The sequence below is a fragment of the Numenius arquata genome, chromosome 11 (genome assembly GCF_964106895.1).
Source record: "Numenius arquata chromosome 11, bNumArq3.hap1.1, whole genome shotgun sequence".
Taxonomy (NCBI): domain Eukaryota; kingdom Metazoa; phylum Chordata; class Aves; order Charadriiformes; family Scolopacidae; genus Numenius; species Numenius arquata.
The window spans coordinates 3,946,855-3,965,655 of NC_133586.1; the positions used below are offsets into that span (position 1 = coordinate 3,946,855).

At 39.8% G+C, this 18,801-nt stretch overlaps 1 protein-coding gene across 1 annotated transcript; it reads left to right on the plus strand.

Annotated features, from left to right (window-relative positions):
* The first annotated feature begins 1,242 nt into the window (after window positions 1-1,242).
* On the plus strand, window positions 1,243-13,876 carry LINS1 (lines homolog 1). Its single transcript, XM_074155663.1, has 7 exons — window positions 1,243-1,330; window positions 5,100-5,644; window positions 5,741-5,830; window positions 7,057-7,198; window positions 7,463-8,053; window positions 11,401-11,581; window positions 12,533-13,876. The coding sequence occupies exons 2-7, from the start codon at window positions 5,237-5,239 to the stop codon at window positions 13,431-13,433; spliced, it is 2,313 nt and encodes a 770-aa protein (XP_074011764.1). The 5' UTR covers window positions 1,243-1,330; window positions 5,100-5,236; the 3' UTR covers window positions 13,434-13,876.
* Window positions 13,877-18,801: the final 4,925 nt, after the last annotated feature.

An 18,801-nucleotide genomic window follows, 5' to 3' on the forward strand; every position in this document is an offset into this window, starting at 1 on the left:
TTCTTTGGAGCCACAATTTTAAATTCTCCTTTCAGGCAGCTTAAACCTAAAAAACAAAAGTAAAACTGAGGCACAAAAGGCGTAAAAGAGCAAAACGGAGAACAAAAATGGTTAATACCAAAGCAATAGGAGGTCGAAATAGGAAGAGCCTGCAAAAATTAGGAAGGAAAGGCTTATTTATCTAAATCGGGATCTTAACTCGAGAAGAAGGGCACTCTCTCGGGATACTAAAGAGTTTTGGGGGGCAACAGCGGCAGGACCGCTACCCTGTCAAGGGAGCTGCTCCAGGGAACTGAAGTAAGAGATAAGTACCAAAGAACGGGACAGGAAGTAACCCAGAAAGCAGAGCTGCTGGGAAATCAAAATCACTCCCTTGCAGGAGTTCGTGCTTCAGGAACCGTCAAGCGCAGACACACACACACACCACACACACACACCGCGACACACACCACACACAACAGCCGTCCCAGCCCCGGCGCAGAGTTCCAAGGCCCGGCGCCGGGGAAGCCACGCCAGGGCGCCGCCGGGGGCTGGGGACGCGCTCCGGAGGGGCCCGAGGCTCCTCACCGCCCGGGGAGCACCCCCCTCCGCCGGCAGCGGGCCCAGAGCCGGCCGGGGCGGCCCGGAGCCTGCCCGCCGCGGCCGGGGGATGGGGTGGGGGGGGGCGAGCCAGCGGGGGGGCCAACACCCCCTCCCGGTGGGGGGGAGCCCCCTTGCAGCCCGTCGAGGGGGAGCGGGGCGGAGCAGGCCGGCGGCGAGCCCTGCCGGAGGGGCCAGCGGGCAGCGGCGAGGGGAGGCCCCGCGGCGGGCCATGGGGTCGCGCCTCCCCCCGCTCCCCTTCCCGTGAGGGAGCCCGGGGGCAGACGGGGCTCCGCCGACCGCGGCCGTTACCTGTCTGCCGCCGGTGGGGAGGCGTGGGGGGGGCCGGCGCTCACCCGTGTCGCTGCCGCCCCCCGCGCTGGCGGCGGCGGCGGGGCGGGGGGAGCGGCGGGGCCGGCGGCGGGAGGGGGCCGGGCCGTGTGGGGACACTTTGCACCGAGCCGCCCCCCCCCCGCCTCAGGCTGGCTCCGCGGGGTCAGCGGGCAGGGACTGACCCCCGCCGCCGCCAATCCCCTGCCGCCGCGCTGGGCCCGCCCCCAACCGCCCGCCGCCGCCAATGCTGATTGGGCGCCGGGCTGACGGCAGCTCCGCCTATGGTCCGTCCTCCTTGCCGTAAAGGCGCGGGGGAAGGGGGAGGGCTTTGCGACAAGGAAAGGGGGTGGTTGCAGCGGTTGCCGGCGTTTGGACGGAGGAGAGTTGGGCCTTACGGCGCCCTGTCTCCCGGGGGCGGGTGAGTCGCGGCGGTTGCCTAGCAGCGGTCGCCTAGCAGCGAGGGGGGGGCGGGGCCCGTGCGCGCGGCGGCCGGGGGTGACTAAGCGGGGCCGTGGGCTTCCAGGTGGGGCGGGGCCTGGAGGGGGCGGTCGCGTGCCTTGAGGGGGAGAAAGGGGCGGGGCCCGGGCGGTGGCGGGCTGAGGGGGAGACGGGCTCTGAGGGGGCTCTGGGCGGCCTGAGGGGGAGCCGGGGGACAGGCGAAGGGCCGCCGAGGGGTTTGGGTGGGTTGAGGGAGCTCGGGGCTGGCGAAGGACCGTGGAGCCGCCCCGGTTGAGGGGTGGAAGCGGCACTGAGCTGAGCGGCGGGACAGAAGGCCTGCGCTAGTCCTTAGGCCGGGATTGTGGAGGCTGATGAGGCCTTCTGGAGCTGGGTAAGGGGGAGAGGGCCTGCAGGCCCCTTTCCTCCCTGGTAGAGGCAGCGCTGTGCTAGGCCCTTCCTCCCGGTACCTGGGCGGTCCTTGGGCCGCCTGTTTTGGGGTGGTGGTTACACACGACCGTTCTCTCAACGCCGCTCCTGGTCAGGCTGGAGGGTTGCGTCGCTTTTAGCGAGGTCTTCTTGTCACTGACCCAGTGATGAAATTTCTGAAACGCCGGTGTAAGCGGTACAATAAGAGGTCTGTTTGGGTCTGTCTAGTCCTGTCTCTAATGGCTAAAGATGCTCGCAGAAGAGTAGATTGGACATCTGGCATGCTTAGGTGTCAGCGTTAACAGTCAGGGATTTGGCAGCTTGCAGCAGAGGTTATTTGCAACCTCTGGAAGGAAGTGGCATTATTTTAGAGGCTTTTACAGTATTTCAGCACTGAGCGGAAGCATATTCTGTATTGAGAGATGAGCCTATGAAGTCATTGCAGGTGGTCCAAACTGTATTTTATTCCTTAACTGATTCAACCATTGCGTTGTAAGGAGATCCGGAACCTTCAGACTTGTACCCAACAACTATGGACTGTGGTTTCATTTTGCTTTATCTGATTTAATTTTTTAATGAAGACAGCATTTTTTGATAGTTTGTCTTCTCCCAGTTGCTACTCGTGCAATTAACATTCAATAGTAAATAACAGGGAAAAACTAATATAGGGACTTGACAATAGCTTTCTCTAATCATGCTTCTTCACTAATATCTCTGAGTAATTGTCACTGTAAGCCATTTGTGCTAGTAAAAAGAAAAAGTAAAATGTGATATCAAAAATGTTAGTCCAGGAAATCCAGTGCTTTCTGTGACTTTGTGCTAAATTAAGTATCCCACTCTGGAAAAATGTACGTATTTTATAATTCTGATTTAGGATATTCTGGAGGCATTTCCAACCACTTAAACTTCCCTTGCTTTGTTTATGACTGTCCTTAAATCTTACAAGCTTCAACTGCCATCTCCAGTTTGTTTCCTTTTCCCTCAAGATTCTTATCTCATTCTGTTTGTAGCTCCACATGACTTTGATTTTAAAGCTTTAAAGAAGCCATGAAGATAATGTATGGCAAAATACTTATTTGTGGATTTTCTTCTGTATGGTTTTCCTTCCTGTCTTTTGCCTGATCAATCTATAGAAAAGGTTTTTAGCACTGTTTCATACTCTTTATGCAGGAGTCTGGCACTGTGAGGCATTACCTTAATTGGTTTTAGATGCTGTCATGAGTAACTCAAATAAATAATACAAGTAAGGGTTGGAGTTTGTCATTTCTTGTGTATGAATGTGATTGCTTTTCTTTACTCTTCAGCTTTGAGCTTTTCACTGTGCTCTCTTACTAAGTCTGAAACAAATTTAGTCATTGTCTGACATTTTCCCCCTCTTTGAAGTGTCTTCAAAATAAGCCCCCTCATTTCATTTCCTTTAATGTCTTCTATTCATGAACTGTTGTCATGTGCAAGTGAGACATATCGTATAGCTGTTTTTGTAAAGTGTTCTGCAAATTAATGGTATAATATAAATGTATTATGGTAGGATCAGGGAAAGCACAATCAATATCGTGTGGTGAAGGTAAAATCTCATAGTGCATGTCCTAGAGGAGTTCTAAATCTCTTCTGCCTTAACAACCTTGCTATATTGTATGAATTTGTGCAGGAGAGGTGTGTTCATTTACCATGTAGAATGATAATTCAAGTTGTTCTTGAAACACAGAAGTAAATGTGTTGAGATAATTTTACTTTATTAGGTATTCATTTAGGAAGAAATGAAACTCAAAAGATAGGAACAATAGCTATATAAAATATTCAGAGTGATTTCTGAAGAAATTTTACAAGGTTTCAGGTCATAAATTTCCACCTCGAGTAGAATTCTAAATAGATTCTGCAAACGAAGGAATTTATTGTCTGAAGTATGAGATTTATTCTTAACATCTAAGATGTGGAATATGGGAAAGGGTGAGGGAAGAAGAGTTCTTAGCTCTGTCAGGTGTGGAATGTACTATGACATTTTGGAGTTACTAGGTCAGCCATTGCTGAATATGTCTTTAAAAATACCATACCAGATTGAATTGTAGATCACTCCCAGAAGGCAACTTCTTATTTTCTAATTTTAGATTCTCTTCTGAAGGAAATACTGCCCAATGGTGGAAGAAGTGAGGAGTCTCGGTTGCATATCTTGGTCTAACCCTTTGTAGCTTTGGGAAGCCATTTTGTTAGTGCATACTTCAGTTGCAGTTAAAAAATCAAATTGTAGAAATGAAGGTGTAATTATCAATGTGTTATAGTGTTTTAAAAACTTGTGAAGGTTGTAAAGTAAAAAAAAAAAAAAGCCTTGTATATACAGAATTTGATAGTTTCATTGTTTTCTAATGTTCTGCTAAAAAGCAATAATAATTTAAAAAGCAGGTGTAATTGATACATAGATGGCATCTTATTTAGAATTTCTTACCAGCTGTAGTAAATATTCCTGGTTGTGATTGAAAGATGTGTTCCATTGACTTTGTGATTAAAAAAAAAAAATAAATGTATACCTTTCCTGAATACGGTAAAGTATTTTTATTGGCTTTGAATAAATTTTACATTTGTTTTTAAAGTATTTTTTAATTTTAAACTTCTTGGTCACTGATCCCTTGAGAGCAGCCTTGTGGCATGGTTGGTCCTTTGCATTATCTCAAAACCTGCTTTGGGTTTCAAGATTTAGGTGCTCAGAATAACAGTTCTGCCCATGTAGACGTAAAGGAATTCTCTGGTCCTCATTACTAAGTTCTGCAGTTCTCCCCTCCTGTCTGTTCACACTACTCACCTTGAGCCTGTGTGTAGCAGAAGACAAGACTTTGCCTTTGGTTTCCATTTTTTTAAGAGGTGTTACCTCCTTACCCACCCTTAGTGGAGCAATAAATAGTGCCGGTTCAGGTGAAAATTTTCAGTTGAGACTTTGTGCCTGTTTTTGAAGGAATCTGGCACAAAAGAAATGAGGTTTTAGTAGTTTTAGCAATGTAGAGAAAGATTTGATCCAAGTTCTTAAATCTTTGAGAAGTAGCCCCTAGTAACAGTCATCTTTGGTTTCATTAGTTCCAGGAAACCAGTGTTGGTGTCAGTAGTGTAATACTGGAACTGTAAAATTTTTTACCACGTAGCCATTCTTGGGTCATTTCAGTGTCTCACTGGGACAGTTTTGTGTAACGGTCACTCTTGCTGGTTTTAAACAATGACTTTGTATTTTCAAAATAAGTTAAATAATGGTAGTATTAACTCTAAAAAATGTGTGTTGTCCTTTTGTATCTTTCTAGTTAACTTTTTAAGTTCAGTAATAGCAAAATATTTATTTCTAGGTAACTTAGAAGAGAAATGCCTGACAGTGATTCTGTTTCTCTTGCTGGATAAAAATAGCTTGGAAGTTGATTTGCAGTGGCCGTGGATTATCAGTGAAGACACACAGCATTTTCTGGAATATTGAACGTTCTCTAGAATGAAGATCTCTCTTCTGCAGCAGATGTATAAGGACGTATTGGTAGGCATTCCACTAGCGAAGGACAGCCATCATTATGCCTCTTTACTTAACCTGTGTATTGAGCACTCACCAGAAAGAGATGAATCATGTAATTGGATGCATCTGCCATCTACTAATGGTGGCATTAGGGGCCATCAGGACACTGATATGTCAGATGCAGTTGTCCCTACAACAGATGACATATCAAATAGCTTTGCAAACATGAGCTCCTCATTCTGTCCACGAGAAGTGATGCTGCTTCAGTTAACCTTGATCAAGATGATGGTTGCTAAAGCAGAGTCCCAGGAAATTGAGTTCAATACGAGACAGAAGTACTGTGAAATCTTTGTCTTTCTTCTGAAGGAGGCAAGAATTGACTCAAAATTGGTAAGCTTTTATAAACTTTGGAAAGATTTTTGTGAAAGGGGGGGGGGGGGGGGGAAGAACATGCCTTAGATCCTTTTTCTTCCTATATGTCTGCAGATTTGTCTGCTCCGTAATTATGATCGGCTGTTATCTCACATGGCTTCAAAAAGTTTAGCATCTCTAGTGTATTTCCAGCTGAAGGAAGAGGTGAGTATGGCATAACTTTTCACAGCCTAAAAAATTACTTGTGGAGTGTGTGCCTTCAAGTTGTTCCATTTAACTCTAGAGCCAACCTTTTTTAGTGTTTACATGGCACAAAAGGAGTCACTGTACGACTCCTGTAAAATCTAAAAGTGCTTCTGAAGAGGCTCGTTTTGTAAGTAGACCCACAGAGTAACATCAGAACTGCTCCTTTCCTCCATCTGTTGCCTGCACGTCTGGTCTGCTCCATCCAGCCTTCTGAAAGGCACATCTCCAGTCTACTGATGGTTCAACACACAGTCCCCTCAAAATGCCACACGGTTTTGTTGAAGTGTGTTTAGCTCCAGTATCAGGAACAATGCGAAAGTTGTACAAGATAATGCTATGTGATAGTTCTCTCATCAAGTATGTCTTAAAGGGCTTTGGGTTGTAAGTGATGCATAGGAAAAAATATGTAATAAATATTCCAGGGGAGTATTTCAAGTATGTTCAGGAGGGGCATAGAGTATAGAGAGAAAGGAGATAGATGTGTAACAGAAGTTTGTAATGAGGGGTGAAATGTCTTTATATAGTAAAAATCTGGAGTTTTATGAAACTCTTTAAAGGCAAGATGTGTCTAGATAATAAATACTCTCTTTAAGGTTGCAATACATGTATTTCAAAACCCCAATAATCTACACTATCAATATTTGTAAAGTTACTTGAGATCTGTTAGGTGATACAGTAGATAAAAATAGGTAATAACCTATGGAAAGTTAATCAAGTGCTTCTCTGTATTTCTTGTTTGAATACTCCAATTACTTGAGGGTGGGGTTTTTTTACTTGCTTCATGTCTGGTGAATACTGTAGCCTCCACAGTAGCATCTCTGAGCATGGGTTTTTCTCAGAAACCTGTTTCTAATATTTCTTGCAAAGTTGTCTGGGAATTATGAATTCAGGTATGATCTGTCTAGGGTATTATCTGATTTTTGGGTAGGTCACATGGCATTAGGAGGTTTGGTTTTCCCTTTCTGGAAATTTCTCTTGCATGCATATGTGACCTCACGTTTGTAAATACGAGCCTGTGTACTTAAAAGGCACTGGACAGATACATTGTTTCTACCTGTGTTTTGTCGGTGTCTACATTTTAATCTTTTAATGTACAATTTTAAATCATTGTATTATGATTTAATTTAATTTGCACAGGAATTGTAAAGCATACGTGATTTTTTTTTTTGAACTAATTTTCTTAGAACGTATTAAATGTCACCTGGCTCGCGTTCAGTTTGAAGACTCTTTCAGGATTCCCTGTGAATACCCAGGTAGCAGAATGTTTGTGGACTCTTACAACTATTATCAAGGACATAATGAAAGATAACATTTTAACCAAAGCAGGTACAGTAGCAATTTTATGATGGTATCGATACACGAGTGCCCACTAGGGGGAGGAATGTTACTTGTAATCTCATCTAGAGCAGCTTGTGTAAAGAACACCGATGCTCTTTGTTATTAAGTGGGTGAAAAAAGTACTATTAAAAATGTAGTGGTTTAAACATGCTTAAAAACTGAGAATAGTCACAATCACCTGTTTTCTGCTTATTTGATGATTGAGATGACTCTGTTATACTCCAACTCCATACGTTGTTCTTGTTGTTGTAGGTATTTTGAAGAAGTTGTTGGCTCCTCTTGATGCTGTGCTTGAAGGATTTTATAATTCCATTCTGATCGATCATTTTGACAGTCAGCACTATACTTCACCTTATTCCGAAGATGCAAACAATTTGATCAGCTTTATAGATCTGCTTGAAGCACTTTTGGCTTCCAGAATTGAATTAGAACTACCGCTCAGATGCCAGAGAGTATTATTTTTGAAAGTTTCTTATGTCCTGAACCTCATTAGCTCATCAATTCACTATTTAATCAAGAAGAAGTTAATTATGCTCCTTAAAAAATGTGTCCTTTACAAGTCTAGAGAAGATGCTAAAAGTGGATCACTGTTCTTACAAAACCCATCTTTACATGAGGATATGCTTGTGCTGAGTAACGCTGTTGGGCAGGTTGTGAATTTGACGTGGCTTAATCAGATCCCGCTCAGTGAAAAGACCAGCTACTTCGGAGGCAGTGAAGCTGCTCCCGGAGATGACACTCCAGGTGGTTCTGACCAGACTGTTCTCAGAGCCTTAAGTCTGGTTGTGCTTAAAGCATTAGAATTCAGGTTTCAGAACTCTGCTACAGAAGCTGAAATCAAAGGTAACAGTCTCTTTTAGTTGTTTATTAAGCAGCAAGAGTTCTAAGGCTTTCAGATTTTGTAGTCATAGTTCATTAAGACTGCAAATAGAATTCAGGTGGATTAGTGGTGGTGGGAGGGAGGAAAGAGAAGACCCACCCAGGAAGCTTGCTATTACTGTGTCCTGCCTAATTAGTCATCTCCTGGCATTTTATCCTTGCAATATGGGGGGCTTGAAACAGCTACATTTGGGATTGAAAACTTTTCCTGTTATGAACATGTGTTAAAATCTGAAATAGTTGAGCCACATTGGGAACACCAGGCTGTTACATCCTTCGAAAAGAAGGGAGCCCATAGCACAAGCATCTATCCTCTTCAGGGTGGAGAACTAAAAGGAACTGCAGGTAACACTTTCCTGTTTTCCAATGTGGAAGTAGAACTTTAAGTACCATTATGTACTTGTCTTGGTTAAAGATAGTGGGCACTACCGTCAGACAAATAATGTAATAGGGCAAAACCAACAGTAGTAGAAAAGATAAAAATAATGAAGCTATAAAGTTAGAGACAGGAAAATTATGGGACTTGGCAGAATATAGTGGTTATGTTCTTCATGCTGATTTACAGGTCTAGTCCTTTGAATTAGTAGGTGCGAGGCATACTTCTCATACCTGCTTACATGAGTATGTTTGTTCTTCTGAACAGATGAATTGGATTATTAGTAGAGCAGATCTGGCTCTTGTGCTAGGGCTATGCCACAAGGCAGGTGGTGGGATGGCAAGGGAATGCTGTGTAACTTGCATTCCTGACTGGAGAGAATGCATTGCTGTGTCACACTGGCAGCCAGTTAGTAGTCTTCTCCTATGCTGTAATGAAGTGGTGGGGTGAGGCTTTTTGCTTGAGAGACACTGCTGGAATCCCATCTTCCCACTTGCCTTTTTACCTCTGAGAGGCACATGATGCACGTCCTCTTATGCTAAGCCATGTGAACGTGGATGTGCGGATTTTATGATCAAAGCAGCTTGCTGTCCCTGGATTACAGGCTTCACAGCAGAAGTGGAAAGGCATTTCTGAAGTAGTGTTTCTAGGGAAATACAAATGAGAATGGGTGTTCCTTATGTCAGCCAATTGGTGATGTGGCAAAAAGTAAAAAAGAATTTGTTTCTTTTTAAACAAGGCTGCAACTTTACAGCATTTTCAATATATTGAGGCTTTTAAATACAAGTTCTAGATTTAAATGTTATTTAACTTTTATATTTCTAAGTTATGTAACAAGCATAAAATAATTTTTTAATTAATCTGACTGTGCAAAAGAGCTAGGACTTCTATAAGACAGCTTCTGACACTTTTTGCAGATTTTGGAAGATGTTATATTTGTGATGCCAGTTGCAATCTTAGAGTTTTTTAAGTATTTGTAGAAAGTATTTCACCTATGATACACCTTCTGAAAAATGTATAGAGACTGAGATTGTCTAAGAAGAAGTGAATAGGAAAAATGTAGGTTAAATCTATTTTAGATGTCTCTGTGAAAATTTTTTCTCAAAGAAAAAATTCTTTCTTTTCCAGATTCATGACACAAAAATGGGTCCTTTAATTAGATTAAAATACCTCAACTGTCAAGAGGAATTTGAAGTTGAAAGGAATGGTGCTTCTATTTTAGTGACATTAAATTAAGTCGTTAAAACAAGCACCGAAATGCTTTAATATGCTAACTTTGCTTCCAGGTAGCTGGTTGATCTTATCTTTTTTTATTAACATGAATTACAGTGGCTTAACTTTAATTCATTTCAATTTTGAGAGTAATTTCCAGATAGCTTTGATTTATAGGGAATAATTTCAGTCTGAATAGTAACTATTAATAACAAAGATAATTTTCTGTTCCTATTATTTACTAAGAGGAAGAGCAAATCTTAAAGTCAAATATTAAGGAAAACCACATAATGATGTGGTAAGTAAAATTGATTCCTATGTTGCAGGAATTTTTTCAAAAGCAGTAATCACTGTTTATATAAATGATGCAACTGTGCTCTTCAAGCCATAGTCACTTCCAACAGTATTAGAGTTTTTATTTAAGGAGTACCTTTGGGGTAAAGATCTATGTCATTATATCACTTCTGTTTTCTAAGCATCCAACATAACACTGTGTTACGTGAAAAACTGCTACCCAGTACCATGCTACCGTATGTCATTAGTATTGAAGAGGTAGGTTTTTTGACTTAAGGGAAAGAGTCTGTCTGTCATATGATACAAAATTATTTTTATGAGTAAGCTACTGCTCTAAAATGTCTTAAATTTTGAGGTGCTTTTCTCAGCTCAGGAGTGCAGAGTTTAGAGGAATGGGGAAAAAGCAGATTGGCAGGAAAAATGCTGCTTAGGTTAATTCTTCCAGCAAGGATTTCATATCCTCTCATGAAGGTACCTTTATCCCAAGCCTGTATGTAAGAAAATGTTCATCATCTATGAAGAACTCATTTTATAAAGAATATGGCTGTACTACAAGATGCATACTTTGTTTTATTGTAGAAATGACAATTTATTCCCATCAACTGTAGATCACTGCAGTTAATTTCTATAGTGAATCGCACTGGAGGGGGGTTTACCTTCAGTGCTATCAATACATTACAGTTGTATTATTATTTCATGTGGGAATAAGTACCTGAGACAAAATCTCAGCAAAGTGCTCATATCGGATTGTTCCATCTGTGGCACTGACTTGATTACAATTCACATTTCTTTAGTTTGTGGTTTACTGATGAAGCTACCTAATTAGGGTGCTAAAGGAAAGTATAAATCCCAGCTGTGTAGGTATAGTAACGTTTTTGTAGTTTTTCTGATAAATGCATGTTTTTGGAGGTGAAATCTTGTTCACTACCTTGCAAACTTTGATGCGAGAGGATTCACACTGTTGTACCCATAACTTTCTAGGTCACCTCTTGTTATTCTTGAACTCCAAGTAAATCAAAGCTGTCAGCGGAATAAATTGTGTCCTTAAGTTTTATCTATTTTGTGGGGAAGGAGGAGGTGGGAGTCCTGTACCTAATGAGTAAAATAATTTTCTGCAGGTTACTTAAAATTGTTGTCATTGGCATCTAAACATTGTTATGTTTAGAGTTCAATAGAGTAGCCATTCACATTGAGCTTAAGGTTAGATAATGCTTATGGTTTTCTGCAAAGTATTTCTTGATTTATTTGGTACTGAGAAGCAAGAACTAATCAATAAAATTTGATGCTGTGTTAAATCACTTGAGCTAAGGAAGGATAAATGCATTCATGAACTGTTAGGCACTTTTAATTTAAAAAATAAAAAGTGGGTGTTGTTTAGTAACAAAAAATGTATAACAAAATTCATGGTTACTTCTTTTTTTTTTTTCAGGAGACTTTCAGAGTTCCATGTCCCAGCTACTGATATTCTGGAGGAGTCATCTGAAGTTTCCCCCAGAGTCTCACCCAGTTGTATATCACTGTGAATGGCTCTCCTTGATTTTCATAGAGCAAGATGATGATATGTGGGAAGCTGCTAAAGCTTTGTTACTCATTTATTTAAAATTTGATAGGTTAGTGTACATTTTATTTGACAGAACTATGAAGAATTGTAATTTAGTGAGGTTATTGTGATACATGTAACTTTTCCATTGATTACTTCTTGTAGAAAGACAAAAGATTTTTAATAATTAGAAAAAACCCAACCTACCTCAGGACAATGTAATAATGTGTGACGTAAGAGCAGTTCACTTTGCTGATAACTTGAATAAGTGTTTTTTGGATTGAAATGAGGGAGTTGTGCAAGAGTTTCCTATTAAATACTTTATCATATCCTGTAATTCAGAATAATTGACTTCACAATCTAAAATAGTGGTTAGACACAGATAAAAGGCAAGACTCTTTTCTTTCAACACTGGGAGTTTGAAAAGAATGTGATATAATAATTAAACTTCAAGAATTCTGGCAAAGTAGCCCTCTAACTACTCTTACTGCTCACAGCTGAAATGTGTTCTTTGTGAATTTGTCCTGGACATTCACTGTTTCATTGTTGTTTAAATTAGATAAAATATTGTCCTAATTTATAAAAGATCCCTCAAGCTTCCAATGTGAAGATATTGCAAGTACATATCTTAGATACAGACAATTCTTCTTAGACACTTAAATGAAAGCAGGCCACTTTTCCCAATGTGCTTAGCATCCTGAAAAGTTAGTCTATGTTCAGGTTTACAAAAATATTAAAATACCAATTCATGTATCGCAAATAACTTTGTTTATTCCAGAATGTTTCCTAAGGAGGAGTGCTGTTTAAGAAGGCTTGCTTTAAGTGCTTTGGCTTCCTAAATTGTCTGATTTACCCCCACCTGCCTCATTCTTTCTCATTGTAATATCAAAACTTCTTTTTTGGTTTTTAATTTTTGGCAAAATCAAAAAAAGGTCAAGAATACCATTTTCTGAACACATCTGCTTGTTAAAAAACTGTAAACTTTCATGAAATTTAATCCATTTTATGACTTACTTTTCAGGTTACGGCATGATGCTGCTGACAACTTAAGCCAAAAAGCGGAGGAAACCTGGAACTTCCTTACACATGCGAGTGGATACAATCCTCACTGTATCTTTTTATTTTTTCTAGAAAAAATTGCATTTGATTCCACAGTACTTCTAGATTTTTTGATTTCATCGGAAACTTGCTTTCTGGAGTACTTCGTAAGGTACTTAAAGCTTCTTAGAAAAGACTGGCATCAGTTTGTAGATGTCTGTAACTGTTTTGATACCAAACATGGCACTTTTCAATCAATTTCTTCTGTCAAGCCACACCTTCAAGGAAACCAAAGCTGTATGACCTATGAGACTTCGCAAAATGCTTGTTGTGAACTAGAACCACAGACTTTGATATCTTTGCCGCCTTCTCACAATTACTTAGTGTTTACAACAGAGCAAGGTGATAATGAAGTTGCAGAGTCTAACCAGTCTAACTCATTGATATGCGACCATAGTACACCTCTGCTGGGTTCTTTTCAAAGCCTTGTTAATTATGACAGCTCAGATGACTCTGAATTAGAATCAGATGGAAAAGAGTGCTTGGTAAACACAAAGCAGGTGCTTTTAAATAATGAGAGTGAGACGAGGATAAGGGAAACTGGATGCAGCTACACAGATGATAAACGAAACACACTCAAGTCTGAAGTCTTGCCTCTGAAACAAAAGGGATATAATACCTCATCCTGTTTGACTTGTATGGCATCTTCGGATAACATCATTCCCCTAAGAATAATGTTTTACAAATCAACACAATGTTTGGAAGAATTGCAAAAAGCTATTTCTAGGTTGCAGAGAAGAAATCTTTTCCCATATAATCCATCTGCATTGTTGAAACTACTGAACCACATTGAGAAGATCAGTAAGAATGTGAATCCACAATAACCCAAAAAAGTGTTCTAGTGATTTTTTTTTTTTTTTTAACTAGTGCACTAGGGAACATTTCCATGAGATTAATGACTGCTAAAGCTCATGCTTCTTGCACCTGTCAGTGTATTTAACCTGAAACAGGATAAACGTGTGTTTGGTTGACACCTTAAAAGTCTGCAATTGCACTCAGTGATATCATCCATTACCTTGGGGTCCTAAGCTTATTTATGGTATGTATGTCAATGTATGCTATATAAGGATTAATTGTTAGGTATTCAAAATTTGATGTGCAAGCGTATCAACAACACATGGTACTCAAAGTATTGTCAATTATACTTAATGTCATTCTATATATGAAGCCGTTGACAGATTGGTAGTGATTTATGGACTACAGTACAGTGTTAATGCAACACTTGACTACTTAGAGGTTGAGCTCAATAAAATACTGTAGTTGGGGGAAGTTTTGGTGTTTATACTGTGTTCTGAATTGGTACTTTGCTCTAAGTGGATGTTCAGATGTGCTACCACAATCACAATAATACATGCCACACTTTTCTTGGCTGAAGTGCTTAGCTGATGTCTAGGATGTACTTTTTAAGCTTTTACTGTTTGCCTGGTTTAATCAGCAGCATTGTCATTTCACTGAAAACTGAATTTAGTTTTTCTTAATATTTTATGGTATATTCCTTTAATTAAAAGGAAAAGTAGGTGTGGGACTAATGCATATATTGGCTATTTATGGAACATTTTAGTGGAGTATTATATCTAAAATCAAGCTTATGTAATGCAGCAGAATTCCTTGCATCCATATAACTATAGAATATATACTTAATCAGTTTGTTAAATCAGAAACAGATAACTAGAAATTAAGTGTCTGCAGTGCAGTGAGATGGATATTGAATTTAAGTTCTTATACTTACATCTTTTGTTAGATCTAATTTGAATAGCCTGAAAAGTAAGTGTCTAAGACTTTGCCTGAGGAGAGTTGGTTCAGAAGAGCATCCAAAACAGCGTGTGCACTTAGGAGGAAGCCACCTAATGTTGGTACACTTAATGTGCAGCTTGTAATGATCTTACAAGGGTTAGGCAGTGAGAAAGTACTGACAACAGGGACTACTGTGAAAATCTGACCTCATCAGAACTGTAAGAAGCAGTTTTCCTTTTAGGATCATCTCTTGAAGGTAAGTGCTTTGATTGAAAACCAAGTAAGTTCTATCTTCTTTTTAAATAGCTATTTAGTGTTAAATTAAAATAGATATTCAGTTAAGATGAAGAGTCTCTGGAGAAGGTGACTGACCCCCAAATCTCTGTGGCCATCTTCTAGAGTAGTCTTGAGCTCTGAACTGAGGAATCAACACTACTGGGAGGGGAAGAAAACTAGGTAAAACTTCTGGGATAACTTAGCTGGAAATCACAGTGCTCTCAAGAGACACTTGAATGGTATGAATTTTCAGACAGAAAGGTTTGAACCTCAGTCTTACTGTTTCAGGGTGACAGCTGTAATCATTGGGCAGTTCTATAGGAACAAGTGATGCCTTCACTGGCATGTAGGAGATCTGAATATTCTGTGCGTTTGTTGTGCTTTGGTTTCTTTCTGAGGTAACTTGTGCATAGGAGTGGGTGAGAACGTCAATGAATGGAAACTCTTCCATTCATTGACAATAGTTACTTCAGTTAAAACCTAACTTTGAGTTGTCCAGGGCAGAAGAATGCCTGGTTTCTCTTTGCTGTTTGAACTTGGTTATGCTGTAGATGCTGAGTGGCTCATTTCTGTCAGGACTAAATGCCTCTGGGCATGCTCAAAGATGCAACTCTAGACAACTTGGGAACTTTTCAGTTCAAACAAGGGAAGTGCCTTTGGCAAGGCAGTTGAGCAAGAGTTTCTCAAGATCACAGTTTTAAACGTAGGTAGGTACTTAGATTTCAGTGAAATCCTTTCCACTATCCTCATTTCTTTTCTAATCTAGCCTTTGCTGACGATTTTATTTTAATTGAGTAACTTCATTGTTTTCTCTAAGCATAGTAGTGTTCAGCATTTCTTGGTCTATACTTTGCCAGTTAGAAGTATCTAAATTACAACAGTATTTCTCAGACAATGATAAGATAAGCAGGGTGGGAAAGGTAGAATGGGGAGATTATTTAGGTTTTATTAAGTGCTAGTCATCTTGTTTGTCAGTGATTACAACTATCAAAACTTTTGTGAAGTAAAAGCTTAGACATCTCAGAACAGTGTGTAGAATTTAGCAGGAAGTGTAGGAGCCATGATTTTTGAATATAGCAAATCCAATGGCAATCCAACTGTATTTAATTCTTACAGGCATGAAGTTGATTGTGTGCCCAGTTGCTTATTAGTAGTGATCATTCCCACATGTTTCACTTATCAGAAAGCCATTGTTTTAATTCTCAGAATGTTTTAGTGGTAAAAATGGGTAAATGTGGTTTGTATCTGGCAACCTTAATGTGTTTATATTTTACCATTTATGAACTGAAGGACCTGAGATGGAGTAAAACTGATATGAGTCAACTTTTTTCTTATTGCACACAAAATGAGCATGAGCAGTGGAGGTAACTAGTAGTTCTATGGCTATATTCAAAAAGTCTAGCACAGAGAAAACACTTTGCAAAATAATTTGTATTTTAATCCATTGGTGAGTATGTAAGGTGGAGTTGGAGGTGGGTTTATTTGGTCTTGAGTTTTTACTATCTAAATCTTTTAGGCAAAGTTGTTATTTCATTTGCTAGAACAAATTAACTTGGCTGCAGAACCTATAACCAATGTTAAATTAGAACTTCTGAAGCAGGTCAGTTGTACCATTACTAGGAGGTTGATAGGCCTCACCTTTGGTTATTGGTATCTAACAATTTTGCTTGTATTATTTCAAAGCAAGACACAGAACAACTCAGGTGACCTGTCTGGAGACAGCTTTCTGTCTGAGGACTTGTCCTGAAATGTCCGCAGTTTCCATTTATGTCTGTGCAGTTGTTTTGAGGCGTTTACCTTCAACATCAATAGAATAAATTATGCTTTAATGAGGTAAGCAGTTAGTACTAGAAGTTGCTTACTGGATGTGCTTTTTAAAAGCAATATTCTTAAACTGGAATATTTGTAGAGCTTGATTGCAATTACAGCTGAATCCAGGTGGTTCCATGCTTGTGGTTCTTCAGACTGGATTTCCTCCAATATTTTTATGACTGCTCTCCATTCTTGTTTTAAGACTTGTAATACGAGTTTTGATCCTGTAATACAAGAATAAAAACCAACCTTGAGAATTTTTATACGTACTGTAGAGCTGGGAATAAGGAGCCTTGGTTGTTCCTGGGTTTATCGCTGCAGGGTAAGCATTGTTTGTAATTTTTCCAAAGTCAATCTGCGATGGTGTCTGAAGTTGGTATCAAGTATTTACCACAGCCTCTCACTGTCAGTAGGAGTGAAAATACTGTGTTACAGTTACAGTTTTACTTCTGTGTATTTTCCCATAAAGAGTTGTCCGAATGAATCATAGAATGGTTAGAGTTGGAAGGGACCTTAAAGATCATCGAGTTCCAACCCCCCTGCCATGGGCAGGGACACCTCCCACTAGAGCAGGTTGCTCAAAGCCCCATCCAGCCTGGCCTTAAACACTTTGAATTTGTAAATTCTTGTTATATTTTGTAAAGTCTTTTAGGCTACCTGGTTCACTCTGAAATCTTGCTAGAAGCCAATTGTGCGTGTCAGAATGGATGACAGCAGTCTTTTACTATCACTATCTCAACAGCAGGCATGGACCTGGTGCTGATTGAGTAACACCTCAGGGATTTAAGCTTTTCCAGGTCATTGTCTTTTAGAATGTTGTGCAAATAAGTTTACTGCTGAAAACTGTCAGAGACACACTTTAATAGACAAGCTGTTTTGCCGCTGGTTTACATACAGGAAGGAAGGAATACAACAATGTATTTTGTGGTAAAAAGCTTGCATGGAGAACTACAATATCCTTAGTTGTTTCTGGTTCCTAGTCGCCTGTGCTGCAAAACATGAGTTTCAGTCAGCAGTGTCCCTTCAGGGGGAAGATTTGAAAAAATTGTGAAATGTTTGAAAAAGTAGTACATGCAACCTCAATAGTAATTGCACTGATGACTGTTGGCTTCCTTAAAACCTTGTAGGAAAGGGTTGTATGTACGTATCCCAAAACTGTCAGGAGTTCTAGCTGCTGATTGTAGTTGTTGAAGATTCTCATCTCATCTGGTGCCTAGGGAGCTGAAACCTGAAAGATTTTCTGTGGACCTTCAAAGGCCTTCCCAATGTCCATAGCTAGTTTGAAGGAAGTAATAGGTACGTAGAAACCAAAGGGTAAGATCTTAAAGTCTGTTTTGCAAAACAGCACATACTGATTAAGTAAAAAGATTTGCTGTCAAATAACGAGATGCTGTGTGCTTATTTCTACATTTCTGCATTCACAATGTTCATCCTTTGCTTGCTAGCTTTATCTTCAAATGTAATCTTTTTGGAGTTTGTCAAAGTTTGTTTTTAGAGGAACTTTGTTACTACAGACTTTTTATAGCTATTTCATGTAGGGATTTAACTGAAACAGAAATTAATGCTTTCTGGAAACTTAACTCCAATACTTGGCTTCCTTGATAGTATTTATATTCTTTAAGAAAATTATGTCTGAAATGGTTTTCTCTTTCTGTTGAAGCCACTACAGCTGCTGTGAGAATTAGGCAAAGACCCATTATGCAGCAAATATAAAACTCAACCAATTTTTATTATTTTTTTTTATTTAACTCCTCAGAGAAGAATCTAGTACTTGGTCATCTTCAACAGAATATTGGTCCCTCTAAAAGAGTGCTTCTTCACCTAAGCTAAAAATACTGACTAGTATGATGCCAGTATTTTTCTATAATTTTCAATCATGAGCTGATGCGGAGGGGGGAATTCCTGGCTGTGGAGCATCAAAGGGATTGCCTTTCAGTTTCACTAAGCAAATGCTTATATTTTGTGCTCATGTTCCCTGTGGATGGATAAAGGTTGATGCTCTAAAGCATCTTCTAGTAATGTAATCAAACAACATGTGCAAGTGTTACAAGCTGTTGAGGTTTATTTTTATATGGTTGTTAAACTAGTGCTTCCAGCTCCAGAGATCAACAAGGCATCTTGTTTAAATCCTATATTATTTGGACTGTTGAAAACAAATTTTAAAACTCTCTGAAGGAATTGGTTGGACTAATTGTTAAATATCTAGTGTTACAGCCAGAATATTTTGTGTAGTCTCCTGCATCTTAAGATAGTAATAGCACATGGAAGTATTATTTGAGTGAATTAGCAGTGCTATATCTGGAGTAGAAAGTGTGAACTACAGAAGTCAAACCTTTGATACAGTTCTTGTTAAGATTTTGTGAGTAGCAC